This window comes from Canis lupus, chromosome 21, assembly GCF_048164855.1.
Source record: "Canis lupus baileyi chromosome 21, mCanLup2.hap1, whole genome shotgun sequence".
Lineage (NCBI taxonomy): Eukaryota > Metazoa > Chordata > Mammalia > Carnivora > Canidae > Canis > Canis lupus.
The window spans coordinates 20,208,321-20,236,198 of record NC_132858.1 but is presented as its reverse complement, the minus strand read 5'-3'; the positions used below and the strand labels follow the sequence as shown (position 1 = coordinate 20,236,198).

The 27,878-nt window shown below is 37.9% G+C and overlaps 1 protein-coding gene and 1 pseudogene across 23 annotated transcripts in view; both read left to right on the top strand.

Moving 5' to 3' along the window:
- Nucleotides 1-27,878, top strand: part of DCDC1 (doublecortin domain containing 1) — a 490,046-nt gene that overhangs the window by 59,550 nt on the left and 402,618 nt on the right. For 22 of the 23 annotated variants that reach the window (XM_072790960.1, XM_072790959.1, XM_072790979.1 and 19 more), the window contains one exon: nt 20,634-20,727. The exons of the other annotated variant lie outside the window; for it this stretch is intronic. In XM_072790960.1, coding sequence (XP_072647061.1) covers nt 20,634-20,727 — 94 coding nt within the window. The remainder of the gene's footprint in view (nt 1-20,633; nt 20,728-27,878) is intronic. 23 annotated transcript variants of the gene reach the window in all.
- Nucleotides 7,455-8,011, top strand: LOC140613565 (chromobox protein homolog 1 pseudogene; annotated as a pseudogene).

Genomic DNA, 27,878 nt, shown 5'->3' with positions numbered 1-27,878 from the left:
TGCAAAACCAGAAGGAAATCCATATACTTATTTTAGAAAGTTAATTAATTAAGAGCTTTGAAGTGAAAGCCAAAGTGATATATTTCTTCACTAAACTCAAGCTATCCCAACTATGGCCCATCTCTTTGAAACTAAATTCTAAAGCAGATGGCTTTAGAATTACTTGGTATGGTTTAATAATCACACAGCACCTGCAACTGTGGGGCATAGGCTAAACATATGTATCCAGGGGTTGAAAACGTAAAAAGAAAAATTTCTGGGCACAAGATGCAAAGTTAATGGAAAATGAAAAATGTCTGCTCCAGAGATGTAACTTTTTAATGTTAACATTGTGATGGTGGTTAAGTTTTATTTTCTATTAATTATCTCTTAGATTCCTTGTCAGAGAAGTAGTGTTAACTGTATCAATTATTTTATTATTTAGGATACCATTCTTCATGAGAAATACTTATTTTTTTCTTAGCAGTTAATAGTTATATCTTACCCATTTGGTGTTTTTTTGCTTGGTTTTCCATGTACTATCACAAATGGCACTAGATTGTAATGGTGAAGAGAACAATGAAAAAGATAATGAAGAAATGAAACAATGAAAAAGTGCCCTGTCCTCTCAGTCCAATTTGAATTGATTGTTCTCCATAACCTATATCCTCGGATGTCCCTTCACCCTCAACCTGCGGATTCTTTCCCTCTATCCTCTGTGGGATCCCTCTCTCCTACTTCTCTAATCTTCCTTTGTCTTCATTTAGTCTATTGGACACATATTCCAGTTGCTTTCTAAGAAAGAGAACATAGGATATAATTTTTTTAAGATCTTGGGAAATCATTCTTTCTTCCAAATGCTCAAGGTATTGCTCCATTGCTTCTTGTTCCCAGTGTTGCTATTGAGAAGTCTAATACCATACTGATTCCTCATCCTTTGTAGGTGACCTGCTTTTAATTTTTCCCTCTGAAAACATTTAGAATTATCTCTTGGTTCCCAGTGTTCAAGTATTTCCAAGATGTGCTAGGTACTCATTCAGATGTCTTTTCAGTCTGAAGTCAAGTCTTACCCTCTCTCTCTTCTGAAATTTTGTTGAATTATTTCTTTGACAGCATCTTTTTTCTTTTCTTTTTCTGTTCTGGTTTTATGGAACTCCTATTTATATATTTTGGATTAGAACTGAACTTCTAATTTTCTTATTTGCGTGATTTCCTTATCTTTACCGTCTAACCCAATGAATATTTTTGCTTCTGCTTCCTGCGCTATCTCTGTTTCCTGTATTTGTTTTGTTTGTTGTTTTTGTTTTCTGTCCTTCATGTTTCACAGATTTCTTAAAGATGGGTTAGTCTTCCATCAATATTTAAAAGTGAAGAACTCAACACCTATTGAAAAGCTCTTGAGCATAGGGGTGTCTTATTGAGGCATGGGTTGCATTGGCGAGTGTTTTGTCTAGGCTTTTCTTTAGGTTGAGAGGTGTGGCTAATTGTGTGTTTGTATGTCTTTACTCTGGGGCTGATCAGTTTCTCCAGCTAGAATCTGCCAATCTGAGCAATCTCATAGTCAAGTGGAGAAGGGGACTAGGAGTTGCACGTTCAGTATGTAGATTTTCATTTAATTCCCCTATTTTCAGTAAGCTGCCCTCATTCTCAGCTCTGCCTGGTGCCTCTGATTTCAGAGCTGTGGTTTAGCTTCTCCAGAGACCAAATCTCCTGTCTTTTCTTCTGGTGACAGACGTATAGTTGCCTGGATACTTGGTGTTTGGAGGTTTAACTCCTTTTTATAGAAATAGTGAGCTTATTTTCAACCTACTTTTTAGAGGTATCTGATGGCTCAAATTTCTGAGCTTTTCTGGAATTTTGTACTAGAAAGCAAGTTTACTTCTGCTACCTTCAGTTTTGAAGTTTCTGGTCTGCTGAATTAATTACTTCTTAACTTATTTTTCCTCTGTCTCACAGAATTTTTGTTACTGGAATTCCTTTTCTGATTCTCTCTCTGTCTCTTTTAATTTTTTTTCTCTGTCTCTTTTTAAAGATTTTATTTATTTATTCCTGAGAGACACAGAGAGAGAGGCAGGGACACAGGCAGAGGGAGAAGCAGGCTCCATGCAGGGAGCCTGATGTGGGACTTGATCCCAGAGCTTTGGGATACTCCCTTAGCTGAAGGCAGATGCTCAACTGCTGAGCCACTCAGGCGTCCTATATTCTCTCTCTTTTTTAAAATGCCAAGTATCGGTCTTTTATTTAACATTGATAAAGCTGAGGGCAGCCTGGGTGGCTCAGCAGTTTAGTGCCGCCTTCAGCCCAGGGCATGATCCTGGAGACCCAGGATTGAGTCCCACATCAGGATCCCTGCTTGGAGCCTGCTTCTCTCTCTGCCTGTGTCTTTGCCTCTCTCTCTCTCTCTCTCTCTCTGTGTGTCTCTCTCATGAATAAATAAATAAGATTTTTTTTAAAAAAAGCTGATTTTTTTAGATGAAAAGATAGTTCTAATATCGTCTTACCCTAATGGATTGTTTTGCCCATTGCGATGGGGTTTGTACATTCTATTTGGAAAACATAGTTTCAATCTACTTGAGTGAGAACAGAATACCTTTTTTTGTCACCTGGAAACATAAGATACTTATTACAGACAAAGGGTCTGCAGTGTTTCTCAAAGTATGGTTCATAGGACACCTGCATCAAAATTATCTGAACTGTGTGTTAAAAATTCAAACTGTTGGGCCCCCACTCCAAGCCTATTGAATTAAGAATTTCCCGAGTGTTGGCCTTGGGAATCTGAATTTCAACAAATGTGTCCAGATGATTTTTAGCCCTACTAAGTTTAAGAACTCTTGTTCTGGTATTCTAAAACTTCAAATTTACTGATAATGGAAATCTTCATAGATTACTTGTTTGTTTAGCATATTTCTCATATAGTATGAGAGAAGGAAAATAAGTTATATGACATAGAAAATGAGTTATGGGAAATTAGACCACTCTGAACTAGTGCATGGAGTTAAGAAATCAGGAAGAGGAAAAATTCTACAAGTTAGCAGGGAGTAGTCCATGTGGCAACTCTGACTTAGAAGAAATAAACATTCCTTTAATATTTGTATGTATGTAATATTTGTATTTAATATTTAATATTCCATTATAGTGGTTTTTCCCTGTTACTACTAAAAAACCACATAAAGATTGAAAGAATATCTTATATGTGACTGTCAGTGTATAAATAAATTATGGATGCCCTTAAATTAGAGGGAAACCCAGACTTTTATGATGTTCACATTTTTTTTTAAGATTTTATTTATTTATTCATGAGAGACACACAGAGAGAGGCAGAGAAGCAGGCTCCATGCAGGAAGCCCGACGTGGGACTCGTTCGTGGGTCTCCCTGGGCTGACGGTGGCACTAAACCACTGAGCCGCCTGGGCTACCCATGCTCACATTTGTTAATTGGGAAAAATAACTCAGTAAGCCTAAACAAGAAAAGACTTCAAGAAAATGTTCAATTTTAAGGGAACCTGGGTGGCTCAATTGGTTAAGCATCTGCCTTTGGCTCCAGTCATAATCCCAGGGTCCTGGGATTGAGCACTGCATTGGGCTCCTTGCTCAGCAGGGAGCCTCTTCTCCCTCTCCCTCTGCCTGCTGCTCTCCCTGCTTGTGCTCTCTCTCTCTCTCTGTGTCAAATAAATAAAATCATAAAAAAGAAAATAAGTTTAAGAAACCTACAATTCAATAAAAAATATAGCATAATAGCATTACTATGGGGATGCCTGGGTGGCTCAGCGGTTGAGTGTCTGCCTTTGGCTCAGGGCATGATCCTGGAGCCCCTTTGAGAAGCCTGCTTCTCCCTCTGCCTATGTCGCTGCCTCTCTCTCTCTGTGCCTCTCATGAATAAATAAATAAAAACTTTAAAAAATACAGTATTATTACGTAATGTTCACACACAAATCAGTAACTGTAATAGTAGAGATTTTTTCCAATAGTTTGGGTTAAAGAATTTAGAGAACATTTTAAAAGATTCAAAAGAGAGTACCTGAAGTAACAAAATTTGATTCAGGATGCTCACCATGGATTTCAACAGGGGAATGTCATGCATAATTAGTATGTTAGAAGTTCTTTAAAGAATTTTTTATGATAGGTGAGGAAAAGCCCATTGATACTATTATTGTTTTAAAAATTAGTCTAGTGTTCATACCGGGGATTAATATCAGATTTAAAAATATGAAAGCAGATTTTTTTTAAAATATGGAATTTGATACTGTAGTTTATTTTCAAGGGACCATGAATAGCCAAATGTCTTCTATTTATTGTCAATTTTAGGATTATAGAATTGGATTATTTTGGAATGCCATAAGTAATTGGTAGTCAGAATTTTTTTTCCTGAATAAAAACCTAAGAGGAAGGCCGGGCAGGAATGTGTTTCCTCAGTTGTAATAAAAGCAAATGAGAATTTTTGGTTTTTGGATTTATTTACAAATGATCCTTAAGGGCAGATAATCCTTAACATTAAGATCACAGAATTTATGAAATCATCTAATTAAGCAACGTAGAAAATTGTGACTTAGAGAAGTTAGCTGCCCTATGCAAAATAGATCAACTGGAATAGCTAGGATTAGAATCCATTTTCCTACTTAAACATGTTTTCTTCATTATGGGAAAGTGCCACAAATACACTTTTTATTACATTTTAATTCCTATATGTTCTCACTTTTTAAAAATGAGTTACCATAACCGTGAAAAAACAAGAGATCTGTATATAGCCATAACAGAATAACTAGTATCAGACTAGCCATCCTATTTTAAACAACTAGAATTGGACAAAATTTATGAAACAATTATTTTTAACATTAGATAATGTTTTAAGAGAAGAAAAGTTGAGGTTAATCCTACAATGTATCCCATCTTTATACCTAGAGGCAATTTTTGGACTGTGGTATAGGGAGAGAAAATCCAAGAAAAACATAGGTGTCTCTACAAGTTGAGGAGAAAGACACCAAAGTTCTAGGAGATGGAAATGTCTGGAATTTTCCATGAAATGCCATAAATGAAGAAACTATTTAGATAATAGTTCCCAAAATTTGCTTGGGGTTCCCTTGTATTCTTGGCTAAATTGTAAGTTATTCATGCACAGGGTGAATTCCACAAGGCTTGGCAGAAACAACTAACTACCAAGGAAATAACAACTAATAGAAATGTGAAAAGGAAATAACTATGGAAGTATGCCCAGGGTAGGGATACGTTTGTGTTTTGACCCATTAGAGGGAAGAGATTTTGTCGAACATGGGAAATTCACAAAGATCTCAAAAAAGGTAATCATTATCCAGGAGAAAAGTAAATCAGTAGAAACAGGACACCCTCCTCCCTGCCATAGTTAACAGTAGAAATATTTTTTAAGAAAGATTTTATTTATTTATTTGAGAGAGAGCACATGTGCACAAGAGCAGAGAAGAGGGGCAAAGGGAGAGGGAGAAGCAGACTCCTCGCTAAGCAAGGAGCCCAACCCAGGGCTTGACCCTAGGACGCCAGGACCTAGGGACCATGACCTGAGCAGAAGGCAGATGCTCAGCCAACTAAGCCACACAGGAACCCCGCTAAAAGACGTTTCAAAAGCTATTATAAATATGAAAGGAATTAAAGAAAAACATGAATATTATATGAAGAGAAATGGAAACTAAAAATAGAACCAATGGAAGTTCTAGATCTAAAAAATACAGTATCTTAAATGGAAAAATAAACAAAACACCAGATAGGTTTAATAGCAGATTAGTCATTAGAGAACAAAATACTAGTGAATTTTAAGACAGGGCAATAAAAACTATCCAAATTGAAGTATAGAGAAGCAAAAAAGAAAGGCTGAGAAAAGGACAGAGTGTCAGTAACATGTGAGTTAATATCAAGCAGTCTCATAGATATACAATTGGAGCCCTAGAAAGTTTGAGGAGAGGGAGAATATATTTGAAGAAATGATGGCCAGAAGTTTTTCTGAGTTCCTGAAAAATGTTAACCTGTAAGTCCAGGAAGCTCAATGAAAGGTCAGGAAATGCAAAGAAATTCAAATAGCCAAATTTGGAGGACTTGCACTACCTGACTTTAGCATTTAGTATAAAGTAATCAAGATATAATGGTACTGGCATGAGGATACACAGAAAGAGCAATGGAGGGCAGCCCGGGTAGCTCAGTGGTTTAGCGCTGCTTTTGGCCCAGGGTGTGACCCTGGAGACCCAGGATTGCGTCCCACATCGGGCTCCCTGCATGGAGCCTGCTTCTACCTCTGCCTGTGTCTCTGCCTCTCTATCTCTCTCTATCTCCCATGAATAAATAAATAAAATATTTTTTAAAAAAGAAGAGCAATGGAAGGAAATATAAGGAGTTTGGAAATAGACCCACACATATTGGGGCAAGTTATTCTTGAAGTCCAATGGGGAAATGATAGTCATTTTGACAAATATTGCTGAAAATTAGATATCTGTGCTAAAAATTATCTTGATCCCTACCTCATACCATCACACAATTTCATTTGAAGTTTATCAGAGATCTAAATGTAAAAATTAAATCTTATCAGTGCTAGGAGAAAATCCTTACAATTTTGGGGTAGGCACAGATTTCTTAGATGGCTTAAAAAATATGAACTAAAAAATTTTAAAGAAAGATGAAATGTACCTTATCCAAACAAACAAAAAAAAAACAAATATGCTCTTCAAAAGACAAAATTAATAAAATGAAAAGTCTAGCCACAGATTAGGAGAAAATATTCAGAAAGCACATACCTGACAAAAACAAACAAACAAACTTGTGTTCATATTATATCAAGATCTCTGATAACAGAAGACAACACAATAAAAAATAGACACTTTACTAAAAAGAAAATAGACATCAACCTTAAGAACTTGAAAAGACATTCAACATTAGTCATCAAGGAAATGCAAATTAAAACTATACTTAGTTACCACTATGCACACATCAGAATGGCCAAAATTAAAAAGACTGGCAATACTAAGTGTTGGAGAATATCTGGAATAACTGGAAGTCTCACCTAATAGCAGACGAGAATGCAAAATGATACAGCTACTTTGCAAACTACTTTGGCAGTTCTTATAAAGTTACATATACATTTACCACACAATCTAGCAATCCCCTTTCTGGATATTTACCCAAGAGAAATAATATATGTTAACACAAAGACTTCTGGGTGAATGTTCAGAGTGGCTTTATTCATAATAGGCCTGACTAGAAACTACTGAAAAGTCCCATCAACAAGTGAGTGGATACTCTTGTTAACTGAGTTCAGGGCAGCTGGCCAGGGCCTGTGGTATGCTGCTTCAGTGAGGGCCTTGACTTGTAGCCACAGGCTTGTTGCTTTTCTGGGTACCACTCTCCCTGACCACTAGAATCAATGCGCCAGTAGCAAGGCTCTGATTCCTCTCTGGCTCTTGGGTACTGCTCTGAGGAGTGTCACCGTTTAGACTAGAAAGCTGGTGGGCACTAGGGGGATGACCCAAAACAAGAAGAAAGTGGAGGAGATGCTAGATGAGGTGCTCTTTTGTTTTTTGTTTGGATACGGGGTGGAAAAACTGCTTGACCGTCAAATGGTAAAGGGCAAAGTGGAATACCTCCTGCAGTGGAAGGGGTTCTGAGGTGAGGTTAACATGTGGGAGTCCGAAGAGAACCTGGATTGCCCTGATCTCATCACAGAAAACAGCACATGAGACAGATAATCAGTGAGGTAAGCACAAAGCTGAATCTGGTTCTGAAGATAGGGGAGTGGAGAGCAAACCAAAGCAGAAGAAGAATCAGAAAAGCCAGAGGCTTTGCCCGGGGTTTGAAGCCAGAGAGGATTATTGATACTATAGATTCCAGTGGATAACTCATGTCCCTGATGAAATGGAAAAACTCTGATGAGCCTGACCTAGTCCTTGACACAGAAGCCAATGTCAAGTGCCCACAGGTGGTCATGTACTTCTATGAGGAAACACTAACATGGTATTGTTACCCCTTGGAGGATGATGACAAAAAAGATGACAAGAATTTACTCTCCTGTCACATCTGACTGTGGTTGGTTTCTTTCTTTCTTTCTTTCTTTCTTTCTTTCTTTCTTTCTTTCTTTCTTTCTTTCTTTCTTTCCTTCCTTCCTTCCTTCCTTCCTTCCTTCCTTCCTTCCTTCTTTCCTTTCTTTCTTTCTTCTTTCTTTCTTTCTTCTTTCTTTCTTTCTTTCTTTCTTTCTTTCTTTCTTTCTTTCTTTCTTTCTTCTTTCTCTTTCTTTTTTTCTTTCTCCTTCCTTCCTTCCTTCCTTCCTTCCTTCCTTCCTTCCTTCCTCCCTCCCTCCCTCCCTCCCTCCCTCCCTCCCTTCCTTTCTTCTTTCTTTCTTTTCTTTCTTTCTTTCTTTCTTTCTTTCTTTCTTTCTTTCTTTCTTCTTCTTAGATTTATTTATTTATTTATTCATGAGAGACAGAGAGGGAGAGAGAGAGAGAGAGAGAGGCAGAGACACAGGCAGAGGGAGAAGCAGGCTCCATGCAGGGAGCCTGACGTGGGACTCGATCCCGGGGCTCCAGGATAATGACCTAGGCTGAAGGTGGCGCTAAAAAGCTCAGCCACCTGGGCTGCCCTGACTGTGGGTTTCACGTGGGGAGAGAAGGAGTTCTACTTGTCTTGACACCACAGAGGTGGTTTAAGATGTCTTTTGAAGAGTCAGTACCATTTCTGGGCTCTACAGCAGCCCAAGTGCTTTAAAGCGTTTCCATGCTGTGTAGTTTGCACACCCATCCCATTGAAGGGGAAGAAAGAGAAGTGTTGCAAGACAGCCCATTCTGTACTTTGCGGAGAAAGGCAAAGGGCCTTCCATGAAAGACAAAATTTACAGATGGGTGTGTGGGAGAACAGGAGATACAGTAGATTTTCAAAGCACATCTGCACAACCCAGAGCCTTCTTTCCAATAGTGTTAACTTTGCATTTTCACAATGTAGCATGTGTGTAGTTTTTGGCTACTACTGGTGTATTATTTGGGAGTGGGAAGGATGGGGGTGGGAGGGAATAGAGATGGGTAGGATCATTCTTGTTAAAATTTGGTGCCTAATTGGGGAAATGGTGAAACAATGGAAAGAGTAAACTATTGACGATTTGGTTCTGTGTCCAGAATATTTTATCTTTTCAAAAAAGTCATTGGCAAGCTAAATGAGGACTGTGAAAGACTGTTTAAAAGCTGTGAATGCCTGAAATTTATAAGCCCAAGTGTCCCCTGCCTGAGCTTAATGTTGTTCCCAACAAAGAACTAAGCCAGTTAATAAGTTACCAAAGTTGCCATTTTGGGGATAGAAACTGGTTGAAGAAGGAGATTTTTTTTTTAATTTTTATTTATTTATGATAGTCACACAGAGAGAGAGAGAGAGAGGCAGAGACACAGGCAGAGGGAGAAGCAGGCTCCATACACCAGGAGCCCGACGTGGGATTCAATCCTGGGTCTCCAGGATCACGCCCTGGGCCAAAGGCAGCCACTAAACCACTGCACCACCCAGGGATCCCAAGAAGGAGATTCTTATTGGAGCATATATATAAGCAGATGGTTCTGTCTTAGAGGTGCTAATTCCTTAAATTGATAAAAAAAAAAAAGACCTTTTTCCAAGTAATGAAGTTTTAAACATCAGCTTGTCCCCCCAAGCCACTGGCTGGGGTATTTGGAGAGGGAAAAAGAGTTGTATAGAAGATGGGAAAGTAGGGAAAGAGTAGGAACTCTGCTCTTAGGGTGGAAAACTCTTGAAGCCTGTTATTTGAACTTTGAACTCTGAAATCATTGGTGGCAGGGTTCAGTCACTGACAGTACAAGTTCATTGGATCACTTCCAGAGTTGAATGATTTCAAAAGCCCTGGTTTTAGGAGATTAAACTTTCATACTGGGGCAGTGGTTCACTTTAAAACACAAAACAGGGAACCCTGGGTGGCGCAGCGGTTTGGCGCCTGCCTTTGGCCCAGGGCGCGATCCTGGAGACCCGGGATCGAATCCCACGTCGGGCTCCCGGTGCATGGAGCCTGCTTCTCCCTCTGCCTGTGTCTCTGCCTCTCTCTCTCTCTCTCTCTCTGTGTGACTATCATAAATAAATAAAAATTTAAATTAAAAAAAAATAAAACACAAAACAATTTTTTTTAATCCTGAGAATTAACTGTTACCCAAAATGCTGTTTTGAATCATGAGATCCATCTATTCTTGACATCATCTAGGTCCATCTAGAACTCCACTGTGGGGACACTGAGTGGCTCAGCAGTTGAGCGTCTGCCTTGGGCTCAGGGTCTGATCCTGGAATCTGGGATCAAGTCCCACATCAGGCTCCTAGCAGGAAGCCTGCTTCTCCCACTGCCTGTGTCTCTGCCTCTCTCTCTCTGTCTCTGTCTCTGTGTCTCTCATGAATAAATAAATAAAATCTTTTTAAAAACCCAAAACAAATTGAACTCCACCATAAAATCTTTTTAGGCACGTGTTAGGTTCCTGTGAAAACTTTATTTAAATGTAAACTTAACACCATATTGTTAGTTTTGGACTTAATAAGACTATAGATTTATAATCCTTAAAAAACGAGTGGATAAACACATTGTGCCATATCCATACCAGCAATAAAATGGAACAGATATTGCGGTAAATGAAAGAAGCTAGGTACAAAATAATACTTGCTATATGATTCCATTTAGGTGAAATTGCCAAACAGACAAAACTGCTCTCGTGACAGACAGGAATCATTGGTTTCCTGTGGCCAAGTACTGAACTGTGATTGCAGGAACATGAGGAATTGTGCAAAGGAAAGGATATATTCTATATCTTGATTGTAGTGATGGTTACACAGATAATTTTTTTCTACCTTCATTAAACTGTACACTTAAAATAGGTACAGCTTATTTCATGTATTGTACATCAGAATAATAGTTTTAAAAAGCAAATAACAGTATGATTAGCATTATAAACATTTTAAAGTAACCTGGGCTATTTAATTATTTTAAGAGCTAAATTAAGGATAGAATATCTAAGTATGTATTAATAGATTACTTGGAAAAATCTCATCTGGTTATCTACTTCTCATTCACATTTTAATAATAAAATGCCAGAACACCTACATTTCAAATTCACCAGAAATAATTGCTTTTACAAATCATAGTGATGTTCATTATTAGTGAGAGCAAATAACTAGATCTGGCATGCATTCTATCACCCACTTTTATGAGAAAAAGACAAATAACAGGCCAGTAACTTTATTTCCAGGATTTATTCAGAAAAGTACCTTTAAGCTGCTTAATAAGAGGGAACAAATTCATCCCAATCCCCTGGCATCTTCAGGTTGAAATAGTGATCGTAGTTTTATTGTCATTATAAAATGTTGGTCTTAGCAGAGAATTATGCTCAGTACATTTTATTACATTTTAATTCTTTGGAAATTCACAATGTATTTAATAGTCTTTGAGTTAGCAAAAACCATTTGTAAAAAAGTAGATGCGCTTTCTCAAAATATTCATGATAACTTGTACTCTCTTCTACCCAACAAGTACAATTGCCAAAGGTGGAATATTTTTCGTAATCCAATGAATTAATTCCATAATAATCCATTAATTTTCAGTTTTCAGCTTCCTAAATTTCTTTTAAAATTCTTCTCTAGGTTCTTTTTTTTTTTTTAATTTTATTTATTTATGATAGTCACAGAGAGAGAGAGAGAGAGAGGCAGAGACACAGGCAGAGGGAGAAGCAGGCTCCATGCACCAGGAGCCTGACGTGGGATTCGATCCCGGGTCTCCAGGATCGCGCCCTGGGCCAAAGGCAGGCGCCAAACCGCTGCGCCACCCAGGGATCCCTCTAGGTTCTTAATTAAATGATTTGCTTCTTAGGTTTGTGTAGTGAATACTGTTGTAATCTATTTGCTGTACAAATACTCATTGAATTGAAACAGTGTTACTATTGAGTTAGTTAAAACCAGTGTTCCTGCCCCCTGCCCAGCAATTTTTTTCTGTTAGTTAGGATGACATTACCTGCAAATAATAGAGAATGCTGATTTAAACAGACTTATGCAAAAAGGAAGCAAGAAATTCAGAAGTAGGACAGTTTTAAGCATAGTATGATAGGACCAGTTACATTTTTTTAAGTTTTAGTTATTTAAATAATCTCTACACCCAACATGGAACTCGAACTCATAACCCTGAGATCAAGAGTCACATGCTCCCCCGACTGAGCCAGCCAGGCACCCCCTAGTTATGTTATTTTTAATTTTCTGGATTTTATGTTCTTTCATATGTTGGTAACAGGATCGCTGCTGCATAGCCAGCTAAATTTTGGCTAGTGGCAGAAAAGGACTATTTCTTCCCTATGAATGATGAAACCTTTTCCAAAATCCTTTCTTATGTCTCATTGGCAGAGCTAGATTATGTGTCTACCCCAAACTGATGAGAAGCATGGGACCACCATGACTGACCTAGATCAATTAGGATAACTGTAGTCTTTTAGTCCAAAGAGGTAAAAGTGAACCTCTAACCAAAATCAACACAGCAAGGTTGAGGCAAAGAATGAATATTGGGTAGGCCATGAAGAGAATTACTACAAATGTGAAGAGATTTTATTCCTTAAGGTCAGTATAAGGTTAGTGCTCTGGTAGCAAAAACAAGTAGTTTTATTTGGAAATTATTAATTTAATTTCTAAGATATGACAGACTTGAGCATGTTTAAGTGCTGGTAGGGAAAATCTCACTGAGAAGGAATAGTTGAATATATATGAAAGAGAAGAAATGATAGATAATATATACTGCTTTAAAAGTTGAGAGCAGGGGGATCCCTGGGTGGCTCAGCAGTTTAGCGCCTGCCTTTGGTCCAGGGTGCGATCCTGGAGTCCCGGGATCGAGTCCCACGTCGGGCTCCCGGCATGAAGCCTGCTTCTCCCTCCTCCTGTCTCTCTCTCTCTCTCTCTCTCATGAATAAATAAATAAATCTTAAAAAAAAAAAGTTGAGAGCAAACGTAATTGAAAGCATAGGTGGAATATTGGCCTTAGATAGGAGAAAGGATCCTTACAACTAGAGGGAAAAGGAGAGAATAGATATAGAAATATAGTAGTAGTAGTAGTAGTATAGTAGTAGTAGCTTGTAGTTTTGGCAGCAGGAAGATGAGGCTTCAATTTTCTGTCTGATGTAAGGCCATTCCGTCTGCCAAAAATAAACAGGGAAGTAGAGAAGGGGAGGGCAGAGAGAGAGAGCAGAGATGGTTTGAGATATTCATTATGGTAAGTAGAAGAGAGATTTGACCAAACAAATGAAATAAAAGTGACTAGCTGGTATTGAAAGGCCATGGAGTTTGGTGACTATGAATAATGCTAGTGCTTATTTGCTCATTTGTGTGATTTCTCCAGGAGCACTACGATTCTTGGTGTGTGCATAGCATGCGGATAGTTAAGCATCAGACAGAGTTAGGATTTTTGTGGCAAAAGTTATGCATGAATGATGAAGAATGACTAGAGTGAAGGAAGGTGGTGCAGTTGAGAGTCAGGTTGCTTTGCTTAGAGTTGGGGAGAAATCTTGAAATAACATCATTAGTAACAGGGATGCCTGGGTGGCTCAGCGGTTGAGCGTCTGCCTTTGGCTCAGAGCCCTATCCTGAATTTCTGAGATCAAATCTCACATAGAGCTCCTTGCATTGAGCCTGCTTCTCCTCCCTCTGCCTGTGTCTCTGCCTCTCTCTCTGTGTCTCTCATGAATAAATAAATAAAATCTTTAAAAAAACAAAACAAAACATTTTCAGTAATAACCTTTCCCATCTTCCCATCCTCTCTCAACACTTTGAGATTGTGATATGAGAGAATAAAATCCCAGTACTTGAGAGAGCCCTGAGGAATTAGTGAATTTAGGGAAATGCCTGATTTCCTTTAAAAGAGCTTGAGGGCCTAGTCAATTTTGGGCTCAGAGGAAGCATTTGCATATAGCACAGTGCAAGGACCCTCTCACTGTAGTGTAAAAGCAGCCACTGAAAGTATGTAAGTGAAGAGTATAGCTGTTTTCCAAGAAAATATTTATGGGCACTAAATTTTAATGTAACAAAACACTATTCTTTTGATTTTTTTTAACATTTAAAATTGTACAAATTATTTTTAGCCCATAGGTCATACAGAAACAGGTAGTGGCCAGAATTAGCCCATGGTGTCTATGCTGCTGACCCTTGCTACAGAAGATCTTTTGAAAACAGTTTGTGGGGAAGTATAAATCAGGGCTTATACTTCTGGATGTTAACACATAAAAACATATCTTTGAGAAGGACGTTGTTGCATCTGATGGCTTGTTGACTTGGCTCACTTGGCCAGGGAAGTTGTTGAGCTCTCTCACCTGGACTGGGGAAGTGGCAAGCCAAACCCAGAGGCTCTAAGACTGTGTAACCACACTACCTCCATGGCAGCCATTCCAGAAACTACGGACTTTGCACCAGATATGCTCAATGCTCATGGGTGGGGGTATCTATAAAAACAAATTAAACTATAAATTATAAACAGATTAAACTAAAAAGAGTTTGTGGAAAATCTTCCCAGCTGCTTGTCAAAGAGTCTGGTTTTACATCATGCTGGTTTTAAATTTCAGTATCAGAAGGGTTCTCTACAACCTATGCTGTAAGAAATTATCAAATATGAATTTGTAAAAATAATATTTTAACAAGCTTAACAGGTACAGATGAGTGGAAATGGTATTTTAATTAACCTTAATATTATAGCAAGATGACACTGTTAAATATTTTCAATTGTGAATTATAAGAATGACCTTACAAGTAGAGGCTTCATTTCAGGGCTTTTGACAGAAATTTATTATGATCCTAATTCATATCACTGATAATTTACTCTGAGAAAATGATTCCTGAAGGTTGGCACTGCTTAAACACTGCAAGGATCTTTCATCCTGAAAGTATGAGAGAATGAAAGTGTTGCTGATGCATTACTAATTTCTAGTATCTGATTTTCTAATGCTGGTTTTTAAACCCACTTAACTCTTAAAATTTGGATTGCACAAACACTTTTATTGATATTTCGGTATAGTGAAAAGAGGGATCTTAGACTTAGAAAACTGTAATTTTACTTGACTGATTTTTTTTTTAAACCAAAAGGCAGCAAATATTTGAAATAATTTTTAAAATAATTGAAATTTTAGTTGAAGTAAATGGGACGATCTTTAAATAGCTCACATTTTATTTAGTTTAATTGGTAAATTATAACTTTGGAGGAGGATAATCTAGTATTTGAACCTTCACTACTAACTACAGAATATAATCTGTACCTAAGGGCTTCACTGAACTTTTATTTATTTATTTATTTATTTATTTATTTATTTATTTATTTATTATTATTTATTTATTTATTTATTTTTTATTTATTTTTATTTATTCAGAGGCGGAGACAGAGAGAGAGGCAGACAGAGAGGCAGAGACACAGGCAGAGGGAGAAGCAGGCTCCATGCAGGGAGCCTGACGTGGGACTTGATTCCGTGTCTCCAGGATCTTAATCCCGGGTCTCCAGGATCACACCCCAGGCTGCAGGCGGCGCTAAACCACTGTGCCACCGGGGCTGCCCTGAACTTTTAAATAATAGATTTGTAATATGAAGAAATTGAGAATGGAAAGGTCAAGAATATAGGAAACCAAAAGAGGAGGCTCTCTGGAGCCAATTGTAGATTCTTAATAGTGTTCAGAGATGACTGGCTAAGGAACTATCTCCTGTTAATATTTCTGTCAAGGAGGGTGGTGGTGGTGGTGGTAAAAGGATAATCTTTGCACACAAAGTCACATGGGATACAGTGACCAATAGGAGAATTTTCTAGTCAGAGGTGAACTGTGTAAATAAAGTATTTTTAAAAACACAAGGGTTGGGGTGCTTGGGTGACTCAGTCAGTTGAGCATCTGCCTTTGGTTCAGGTCACTATTCCCCAGGGTCCTGAGATTTGAGCCCCACATCGGGCTACCTGCTTGGTGAGGAGTCTGCTTTTCCCTCTCCGTCTGCCTGCTACTCCCCTTGCTTATGCCCCCCACCCTCTCTGTTGGATAAATAAATATAATCTTTAATAAACAAGCAAACAAGAGTGGATCCCATGCCAAAGTCTGTATATTCTACTCCTCTTTCTGTCTAAAGTCACAGACAGAACTCCAGTTTCTTCTGATAACTTCTCTCTTATATTTTGAATATTGCCTTACAAGCATTTTTAGTAAAGGTTTCAGCCCATGGATAGGAGTCGTAGGTAAACTTACTTGTAATAATTACTGAGGAAACTGACCCAAAAGAGTGGGAAGGAAAGCAGGAAGAGTAACATTTAGAGTCACCAGTGTTATTACCTTATTTCATTGCGTGGAAAGGACTAGCCCCAGCCATGGGCCTATTCCAACTTAGATATTCCAAGGGAGTGTTGTGTCTGACTTGTGAGAACATATGTCATTGCTCAGGAATTGTACTCCTGCACTGATAATACCCTCCAGGAGGTCAATGGATTTGCTCCATAAGACAATTTATAGTCACTTGGGACTATATGTTGCAAGAACATTGTTATTTAGGTAAAGCATTGATATTGTGAATATTTCCCTATAAATTAGAGGCTTCAAGCTTATTCTTGTAACTTCATTCTTAATCGTAAACACATACCTGATTTTGAGAAAAAGAGCAGAAATTGTTTCTGAAGAATTACCCCAAACTTTGGATTGCAGCTAATATGCAAGAAACACACACAATCCTGTGAATATGTGGCTCATGAGATCATTACTGGTCATGTATAGGGGTAGAATAAAGACTGAGAACTTCTGATGGAATCCATTAAAGGTCAATTTGTCAAATTAAATTAGTCAACTAGAGGGGCACCTGGGTGGCTTAGTCGGTTAGGTGTCTGCATTCAGTTTGGGTCGTCACCCTGGGGTCCTGGGATCGAACCCCACATTGGGCTCCCTACTCAGCAGGGAGCCTGCTTCTCCCTCTCTCTCCCCCCAACTCGTGCTTCCTCTCTCTCTAGTGCTCTCTCTCTCAAATAAACAAATAATATCTTATAAAAATTAAATTAATTAGATATTTACCTTTTAAATGCAACATACATCACTTGATAAAGCAAATCAGTCACAATGTTTGAAAATTGTTCTCCAGACTGAAAGGAAAGTACAATTTTGGAAGGGTATAAAATTGGGCAGAACTGGAGGCAGGGAGGAAACAGCAATGGAAAGATATTCTTTTTAGTGTGTAATCATGTAATGCACACCGTCCTTCAATAGTTTAGGTTATACAAAAGCAATAGTATATTATAGCCATAGTGAAAATGGAAAACAAAGCATTTTCTTTTTTTTTTAAAGATTTTTATTTATTTATTCAGAGAGACACAGAGAGAGGCAGAGATATAGGCAGAGGGAGAAGCAGGCTCCCTGTGGGGAGCCCAGTGTGGGACTTGATCCCAGGACTCTGGGATCACGCCCTGAGCTAAAAGGCAGACGCTCAACTGCTGAGCCACCCAGGCATCCCAACAAAGTATTTTCAATTTGCATTTGGAACGTATTATATGCTTTTCAAAAAAGGTTTTAATTTATTTATCTATTAGATTTTTTTTTTTTTATTTGAGAGAGAGTGAGTGTGAGAGAGAGAAAACGAGTGAGGTGGGGGATAGGAGCAGAGGGAGAAGCAGACTCCCTGCTGAGTAGGGAGCCAGATGCAGGGCACTATTCCTGGACTTCAGGATCATGTCCTGGGCCAAAGGCAGAGGCTTAACTGACTGACCCAACCAGATGCCCCTTATGTAATTATTTTTTCAAGTGGGCTCCACCCCCAACATGGAGCCCAATGTGGGGCTTGAACTCACAACCCTGAGATCAAGACTTAGACTAAGATCAAGAATTGGAAGGATGCCTGTGTGGCTCCCTGGTTAAGTGTCTGCCTTCAGCTCAGGTCATGATCCCAGGATCCTGGGGTCAAGTCCTGCATCAGGCCCCTTGCCTGCTTCTCCCTCTGCCTATGTCTCTGCCTCTCTCTCTCTGTGTCTCATGAATAAATAAATAAAATCTTAAAAAAAAAAAAAAAAGAGTTGGAGACTTAACTGACTGAGCCACCCAGGCACCCTTGAAGATTTTATTTTTAAGGAATCTCTATATTCATTGTGGGGCTTGAAAGCACAACCCCAAGATCAAGAGTCACATGTCCTACCAACTGAGACACCCAGACGCCCTTATTATATACTTGTAAATGGATATAGTTACTCATGTTTTGGGAGCCACTTCCAAAAACCTAATCAAACTTGCAGGGGTTACCTGGTACTCTCCACCCCTCTTTGTTACTTTAATTTTTTTCACCCTGTGAGTAGAACTTTCCCTCTAACTGATGCATATTTAAGTCTTCCCTTATGTTGAAAAGGTCATTGTTACAAGGGCTATATCAAGACAGATCAAGATATTAAAATACTGAAAAAACAAGAGCTTGGGTGGCTCAGTTGGTTGAACATCAGACTCTTGATTTCAAGTAGGATCATGATCTCAGGGTCTTAGGGTGGAGCCACATGTTGGGCTCTGTGCTGGGCATGGGGCCTGCTTAGGATTCTCTCTCTCCCTCTGCTACTCCCCCTGTTTGTGTGTGTGCTCTCTCTCTCTCTCTTAAATAAGTCTTTAAATAAAAATTTAAAATGAGATGAAATAAAATAAAATAAAACAAAATATTGAGAAAACAACTTTACCATATTAGAAACCATTAAAAGAAGTACTTGAGACTCAGGCTCTTAGGAAGCCTTGAAATGTAATTTATTAATTCCACTTTTTTTGTACCCAACCAACATAAGTTATCAGGGTGAACTGTGGTTAGACTATATTTATAATTGATTTTAGGACATTTGGAAAGAATTTAAAATCCAAAGTACTTTAAGACCTAATTTATTGTGACACCTGGGTGGCTCAGTGGTTGAGCGTCTGCCTTAGGCTCAGGGCGTGATCCTGGAGACCCGGGATCAAATCCTATATCAGGCTCCCTGCATGGAGCCTGCTTCTCCCTCTGCCTGTGTCTCTGCCTCTCTCTCTCTCTCTCTCTCGAATAAATAAATAAAGTCTTTAAAAAAATACCTAATTTATTTATTTTTATTTTTAATTGAAGTACCATTGGCATATTATATTGGTTTCAGGTGTATAATATAGTGATTGGACAATTGTATACATTACAAAATGCTTATCACAATAAGCATAGTTGCCATCTGTCACCATACAATGTTACTATAATGGTATTAACTATATTCCTTATGCTGTACTTTTCATTTCTGTGACTAACTTATTTTATAACTAAAGTCTGTACCGCTTGGTCTCCACCTATTTTGCCCATCTGCTCACCTCTCTCCCCTTGGGCAATCCCTAGTTTCTACTCTATATTCATGAATATGTTTCTCCTTGTTATTATTGTTATTTATTTTCTTATTTGTTTCGTATTCCAGATTCCACATATAAGTGAAATTATGTAATATTTGTCTTTGTCAAATTTTGCTTCACTTAGTGCCCATTAGATCCATCCATTGTGTTAAGAATGGCAAGATTTCATTCCTTTTTATGGCTGGGTAATATTTCATTGTATATACATACCACATCTTTTTCTTTTAAACATTTTATTTATTTATCTGACAGAGAGAGCACTGGCAGGAGGAGCTTCAGGCAGAGGGAGAGGGAGAAGTAAGTTCCCTACAGAGCAGGGAGCTTGATGCAGGCTGGATCCCATGACCCTGGGATCATGTCCTGAGCTGAAGGCAGATGCCCAACCGATTGAGTCACCCAGGTGCCCCTACATACCACATCTTTATTCATCTATCGATGGATACTTGGATTGCTTCTATATCTTGACTTGTAAATAATGCTGCAATAAATATAGGGGTGTATACGTCTTTTCAAATTGATGTTTTCATTTTTTTTGGGGGGGGGTAAATACTCAGAAGTGAAATTACTGGATTGTATGGTACTTATATTTGGCTATTCCAGGTCTTTTGTGGTTGCATACAAATTTACAATTATTTGTTATATTTCTGTGAAATATTAGTATTCTGATAAGGATTGCATTGAATCTGTAGATTGCTTTGGGTATTATGGGCATTTTAACAATATCAATTCTTCCATTCCATTAACATTGTATATGTTTCCATTTATTTGTGTTAAGACCAAATTTAAAAGTGATATTCTCCCATTGTAAATTATGAAAAATAGAAAATAGCAAGAATAATATAAAAATTTCCCATAATTCTAGCATTTATTAAGTACTGTGTAACCACTTTTTAATATTTATTGCATCTCTTTTCTCCTTTTTATTAATATCTATTTGTGTGTTTTTATATTATTTTTGTTTTTTTTTAAAGGAGGCTCTACACTCAATGTGAGGCTTGAACTCATGACCCTGAGATCAGGAGCAGGGGAAGTGGGAAGGAAAGGGAGAAGCAAGCAGAGGGATAGGTAAAAGCAGGATCCCTGACAATGTGGGGTTTGATCCCAGTTCCCTCAGTAGATGCTTAACTGACTGAGCCACCCAGGCATCCCTAGAAACATTTCTAAATCATCAAACTTTATTTTATTTTATTATTTTAATTTTATTTAACAATATAATGGTTATAGCCATTTAATATAGAAAGGACTTCAAATGGTATCTGATTTAGCCAGAGTTTACTGTAATGAATTATTTATAGTTTTTTTCCCCCCCCCCCGGGTAGGTTTTAGATACTTGCACAATGAAAATGAAACTAAATTTACCAGCCAGATATCTGTATGATTTGTATGGCAGAAAAATTAAAGATATTTCAAAAGGTAAGTGACAAAGATTTTATAAACTCTATGATTACATTTCAAAAGGCATTTACATAGTTTTGTTTTTACTTTATATATTTAAAAGGAAAACAGCTATAATAAAAGTTTAGTTTTAACATGGATAAATATGTCATCCTTATACAAAAGGAAATTATGAAAGGGATTAAGGTTTGGGAAATCTTTATTTCAGCATGGGTTGGTCCATTTGGGCTTTTATAACAAAAATATTATACCCTGGGTGGCTTGAACACCAAACATTTATTTTTTATGGTTGTGAAGATTAAGATCAAGGCCCTGGCAGATTCTGTTGAGGGCCCCTTAACTGATTCAAGGATCAGTTAGACTGTGGTTAGACTATATTTATAATTGATTTTAGGACAATTTTCCTATTTTCTCACTGTGTGCTTAAACTTAAATGGTAGAAAGGGCAAGAGTGCCATCTGTGGCCTCTTGTATAAGGACACTAATTCCAGGGATACCTGGGTGGCTTAGTGGTTGATCGTCTGCCTTTGGCTCAGGAGATGATCCGGGAGTCCTGGAATTAAGTCCTGCATTGGGCTCCCCCCAGGGAGCCTGCTTCTCTCTCTGCCTGTGTAGCTGCCTCTCTGTGTCTCTAATGAATAAATAAATAAAATCTTAAAAAAAAAAAAAAGGACACTAATTCTATTCATGAGGGCTCCACCCTTATGACCTAATTACCTCCAAATACCCATTACACTAGTTTTTCACATTTGAATTTTGGGGGAACACAAACATTCAGCCTATAGCATAGCTCAAGTTTAGATTTTTAAAAATCATAAGTATTTTAACTTCAGTAAGCCATCACTTAATAAACAAAAGCAATTGATAAATTTTCATAATTTAATAGATATTTTCTATGGTATAATTCTTTGTTTTGGTTAACTTCTAGATGTTTTCAAAAGTTGTGAAATGTAAACAATTTCATTGTATGTGTTTGTGAAAATATGAGACTTCCGTCTATTTCTAAAAGCACTGGTTTGCTAGTCTCTAAAAGATAAAATACCATGAATTCCATATTTGCACTACTATTAAATTACTATTAGTGGTAATTACTACTATTTTTTACTTTTTAAAATTTACTTTTTTATTGCTTTAGTAGAAATTACTATTACTTTAGTAGTGCTACTAGTAGCAGTACTAAATGTGCTGCTGTGCTACTATCACTTCATTTAAACCTTAACTTCATATGCCTGAAGAGGGCCAACATATTAAGTGGCGTATTTAAATTTTTTAAAATTTATTTATGATGGTCACAGAGAGAAAGAGAGGCAGAGACATAGGCAGAGGGAGAAGCAGGCTCCATGCACCGGGAGCCCGACGTGGGATTCGATCCCGGGTCTCCAGCATCGTGCCCTAGGCCAAAGGCAGGCGCCAAACCACTGCGCCACCCAGGGATCCCCTAAGTGGTGTATTTAAACTGAAAGCCTAGATCCAGAAAGCTATATGCTTTTTTAGGATATGTCTATACTGAATAACTGCATTTGTTTCTAATATCCTTGCTTGTACTATATAGAAGTAAATCTGTACTGGCTTTATCATCTTAATACTACTGAGTAACTACTATTCTATTTTGATACTTATTGTTATAACTCTTAAAAATTTTTTTTCTGCCAAGGATTGTATGTATGTTTGTGTTTTTAGATAGTAAGTCTATTTTCTCTTGGTCATTTTTAATGTTTATATTAGATATGATAATTTTTCATTTTATTCGGAGTTTTTATCTAAAGATTTCAAAGCTGCTGTATACATACCCATTATCTAGCTAGTTATTTACCTGCAAGATATATGTAATGCAGGGAATCCTTCCTTATGGTCTTTTTTGAGGGGAGGATATAGAGGGTATTGTATTGAAATTTATTTTTTCTTCCTTGTAGTCCCCCCTACTCACACTGGCTAAAATGATCTTTATGATCAATGATATTATATAATCCCTCTTATACTTGCATTGATAAAATAAATAACACATTTTCTTAAGACCCTATCTAAATTTGAATTATTTTCAGCTCACAGGGAATTAAAGAATTGTATTTGAATAAATTGTTAGAATTAAAACTATAAGGAACCTTGGTTAAGGGGAAAGATTTATATTTAGAAAGTTAATTTTCCCCCCTCCCAAATGTGGTATAACAGAATTACTTATCAAAACATTAAAGCTCTGACTCTGAAGTGTGATGCTTCATTGATGCCAGAGGCATTCAGGTTTGTGCCTCATGCTTCACGTGTCCCAGAAGTGTGCTATTATCACATTTTAATGCATGCCTTGCCCTGTGTTTTTGCATACTTATAAAAGCTTATGCCAGCTGAAATTAGCCTATGCAACTACTAACATGTGGAAGCATAACAAGTTCACTAGACTTAACATACTCAAAGAATCTAATCCTGTTGGAGGAACTTCCAGTCTGTAGCACCCTAGTCACTAAACATTAAATTTTTGCATTTCTTTTTCCTTTGTTTGTTAGTATAGTTTGTGCATCAAAGGATTGAAGTGCCTAAACTTTTATATTTGTTGGTCTTCTGAACTTTAACTTGGAAAAGGTCAAGAGTTATGTGAAAGTTACCTTTTAATTTAAATAAATACTAATACTTTCATTTGATGTAACTCTTTTTGTTTGCTTGTTTTATGTCAGATCAGAAAATCATGTCTAATGGTAAGAGCATAGCAATTACTTTTTATTTATAAGGACAGATTAGAAGTATATTTGTACCAAGGACTAAAAAGTAGTAGATACACAAAATGTAAATTTTTCTCCTGTTGCTTTTTTTTAAAAGAATTAGATATACTTTGAAGGTTTTCTTTCTATGCTGTGAGAAATGAGCACATTTGACATGACAGTAAACTTTTACTTTAGCAAGTCTAGTGAAGCCTTTAAAAACCCATAGGATTTGCAAATTGCTTATGTTTTTAGATTTCTAAATGATAGAAAATTTCTAATTTTTTTAAAGATTTTATTTATTTATTCATGAGAGACAGAGGCAGAGACAAAGGCAGAGGGAGAAGCAGGCTCCCTAAGGGGAGCCTGATGCAGGACTCAATCCCAGGACCTTGGGATCACGACCTGAGCCAAAGACAGACGCTCAACCACTGAGCCATCCAGATGCCCCTGATAGACGATTTTAACAAAGAAATTAATATTGTTACATGTAGAAAAGTTCTTTAGTTATGGCTCCTACAAAGATCTATTCTTTCTAGGGTAGAAGAGAACTACCCACTGTGTAAGGATGCCATATTCTGAAATATGGTCAATGATAGTACAGCATTTCTGCTAGAACACTATAAAGAATGGATTCTGCAAAATCACTCCCACCAGAATTACAAGGCTGTTAAAACAATGAGGTTGAGAAAGACCATTCAAAATCTATGCTCCTTTAAAATCAGAATATTCACTTCAAATAATAATTATTAACTTAGGAGATAGTGTAAGCAGCCTGGATAGGTATCTCAGAGTGCTGCTTCAGAGAATATTAAAGCTGTTCAAAAACAATAGAGGGCAAGACAATGCAGATGGAACTCAACTGGAAGTTTGAGCCAGTAGGGCTTCCTTTAAGGAAGCCACAGGAGGAAACAAAACTCCCACGGAGTCATGCAAGGAAACCCAGTGCTGCAGCCACACTGAAGTCTTTTTTCCTTTCTGCCAAAGGGTTAGAATTCTGTTCCTTCTCCGTGGGCCTCCTTTGCCTAGGAAAAAGCACATATTCACCAACCAAACTTCTATATTGTACTGATATCATTCCCCTATTGAGCTATTTGGTATTACAGAAGCATGAAACCGTGACAGAACACATGTAGATAGTGTCAGATTTTGATAGATTTGTTTATTTATTTTTTTAAAGGTTTTATTTATTTACTCATGAGAGACACAGACAGAGAGAGGCAGAGACACAGGCAGAGGGAGAAGCAGGCTCCATGCAGGGAGCCCGACATGGGACTCGATGCGAGGTCTCCAGGATCACACCCTGGGCTGAAGGCAGCACTAAACCGCTGAGCCCCCTGGGCTGCCCGGTAGATTTATTTAATAGCAACCTCATTCCCCCTAACATTTCCCAATTTTTTGTTCTCTTAGCTTCTTTAGCTTAATTATTTCATTATGGTGAACCAGAGAAGTCACTCTTCCTCTTGAGGAAAGAGATCCTCAGTCTCTTAGGACCTACTATTCCAGTAACCAAACCATGCTCCTGTGTGGATCCTTCCAGATCCTGGTAGGTAGTATAAAATTTACCCTAGAAGATTCTGAAATGACTTAGAATATAATTAAATTGGCTCCAAGGCCATGCTACTGAACACTGAATTTCACTTATAATTCCATTTCCTACCTCAAATCATACGTAGAAACACTGTCCAAAATAGCTACTATTCTCTGACGCATTCTTCAGAGATGCTACAATGCAATAAGATCAAATGACAGGATTAATGTATTTCAATCACAAAATTCCAAAAAATAAACCCTGAACTTGAATGTTACCTTGAATGTCCATTATGAAATTCTTGTGAAGATATTAAAGTCAAAGAATAAAGTTCCAAAGAAATGAAAATCCCAAATCTTTACATGTGAATGGAAGTGAATTCCAAAAATCAAATAATCTTATCTTTTTGATTTAAAATTCAATAAAAGTTCCAGTTCCTCGGGGTGCCTGGGTGGCTCAGTGCTTGAGTACCTGCCTTCAGCTCAGAGCATGATCCTGGAGTCGTGGGATCGAGTCCCACATCAGACTCCCCACAGGGAGCCTGCTTCTCCCTCTGCCTGTGTCGGTACCTGTCTCTCTGTCTCTCATGAATGAATAAAATATTTTTTAAGAAAAGTTCCAGTTCCTCAAGTTAAAAATGAAAGAAATTAAAGTGCTTAATTTTTATTCCTCCCAGTGTCAGCCAGATGACTTCTAGATGCCTAGTTTGAACTGGAATTCCTCTAGCAGCTACTTTCTGGGCTCCCACAGTGGGTATCATCCCTTAGGATCTGACAAGTTGAATTGAGTCTATACCAACTTTCTCATATGCCCTAATTCCCGTTGAACCAAAAGATGATCAGAACATCGGCCCCAATACCCAGTACATTCAGAACAGAAGCCAACCCTTAATTTCTAATGTGGCCATTCCAAGCAAAATGATGTTCCTAGGACCCTGTTTGGCATGATCCAGATCCATGTAACTTTTGCCAAAGACCATCACAGAAACTAAGTGAAGGAAGGCGGCGAACAGAAAACATTCTCCATGACCATCTTTCCATGATGCAGTGGATTTATGCTGTTGAGCAGGGTCTACGACATACAACAGAACTCGTTGAGAAGCAATCTCCCATTAAGGCATTAATTATAGCCTTATGTAATAATATATTGAGGGAAAATTTGACCAGTAAAATTATCTTCTCTTTAAAAGGGGGCTGCATAAAGTGTTGGTTGAATGCTCTGATATTGGAGCCAGATTTCAAATTCTAGTTACACCACCTATTGTATGACCTGAGACAGATAAATTAATTTCTCTAAGGGGTTATAGTTTCTTCTGTAAAATAGGGATGAAATTAATTACCTTCATAGGTTGTTGTAAGGATTAAGTGAATTATCCTTAGAACAAATACCTGACACTTGGTAAGCATTATATAACATTTTTCAAAAGACTTTATACTTTTAAGTAATTTCTGCACTCCACATGGGACTCAAACTGGCAATCCCGAGGTCAAGAGTCATATGCTCCACCAACTGAGCCATCCAGGCACACTAGCATTTTATAATACTATATCATCATGCTGTTATTATTATTCTCTAAGAGGATACTCTTGCATTCTTGCAACATTTGGAGATTTACCTTGGTGGCAGCCCCAGGACTTGTTTGAGATACTATTAAAAAGTGTTCCAAACATCTTAATGTTCTTTTCCTTCTGAGTACCATGTTCCTGAACCCCATGCTGAACTGAGGGTAGGCCCTCTTTGGTGGCAAATCATCTATCTTGCCTTGGGAGCAATGATTGCAATCCTGGGTCACAGCAGCTGCTGTTATGGCCTCTGGCTATGGAATCATTTAAGCCAAAGAAACCTACTTCATGAGCACAGCTTCCCCACATCTTCACATAGGGTCCCATTAGAGAATAACTTTGCTCCATGGATTTCTGAATAGAAGTGGCTGTTTATGTTTCTGAAACTCATAGTCTTAGCGCTCAGTGAGGACCATCACTAATGTCATTTCCTCCTATAGTCTTAACATTTCTGTTTCCTCTTTCTACAGTATTTAGGATTTGTCTCTACTGTTCTCCTATTCCTTTTGAAACATCCCCTTCTCTAACGTGATCAGGCTGCTTTGCTTGCTGCAGCAGGCTTCTTTCTTTTCTTTTACTTTCCCTTTCCCTTTGCTTTTTGGTTCATTCTTGTGTTTTTTCTAACATATTCCTATAGACATTTTTCTTGCACAGTGTCTCATAGTGAGAGATATGAAGTCAATAAGTTCCAAGTTTGTCAATATCATTCTTTGTTCAAACCAGTCCTACCCATTTTCACCTCCCTGAGTTAAATAATCCTACCCAGGACATATTTTCCCACAATCTAAGATCTAATTTAGATCTGACTCCTTGGTCTATTATTGCTGTGCCTGATCTTCTGTAATATAATTCATCTTCCCTTTGCCTTTTCCTAATCTTAGCCCCAGAAATTGGGGGTGGTGGTGTCACTAACTACTTTTTTTCAGTATTTGATATTAATCTTCCTAGTACTTCCCTCTCCAACTTATTCAGATTTCATGCGCACTTTTTGGGTAACTGTCACCCTCAAAAAAGATTCTCCAATTGCTCTTACTATTATATCTGAAACATAAATGTTACCTCTTCACAGTATTTGGGGATTCTCCCTCCTTTGGGTAATTGTTCTGAGTTTGCTCTCTGAGATCTTTATTTCTGTCAGATTTCACTGGGCTTCAGTTACTGTTTGTGATTTTGTAACAATTACAATATTTTCTTCTTTTATTTATTTTTTTAATTTTTATTTACTTATGATAGTCACACACAGAGAGAGAGAGAGAGAGAGAGAGAGAGAGAGAGAGAGGCAGAGACACAGGCAGAGAGAGAAGCAGGCTCCATGCACCGGGAGCCCGACGTGGGATTCTATCCCGGTTCTCCAGGATCGCGCCCTGCGCCAAAGGCAGGCGCCAA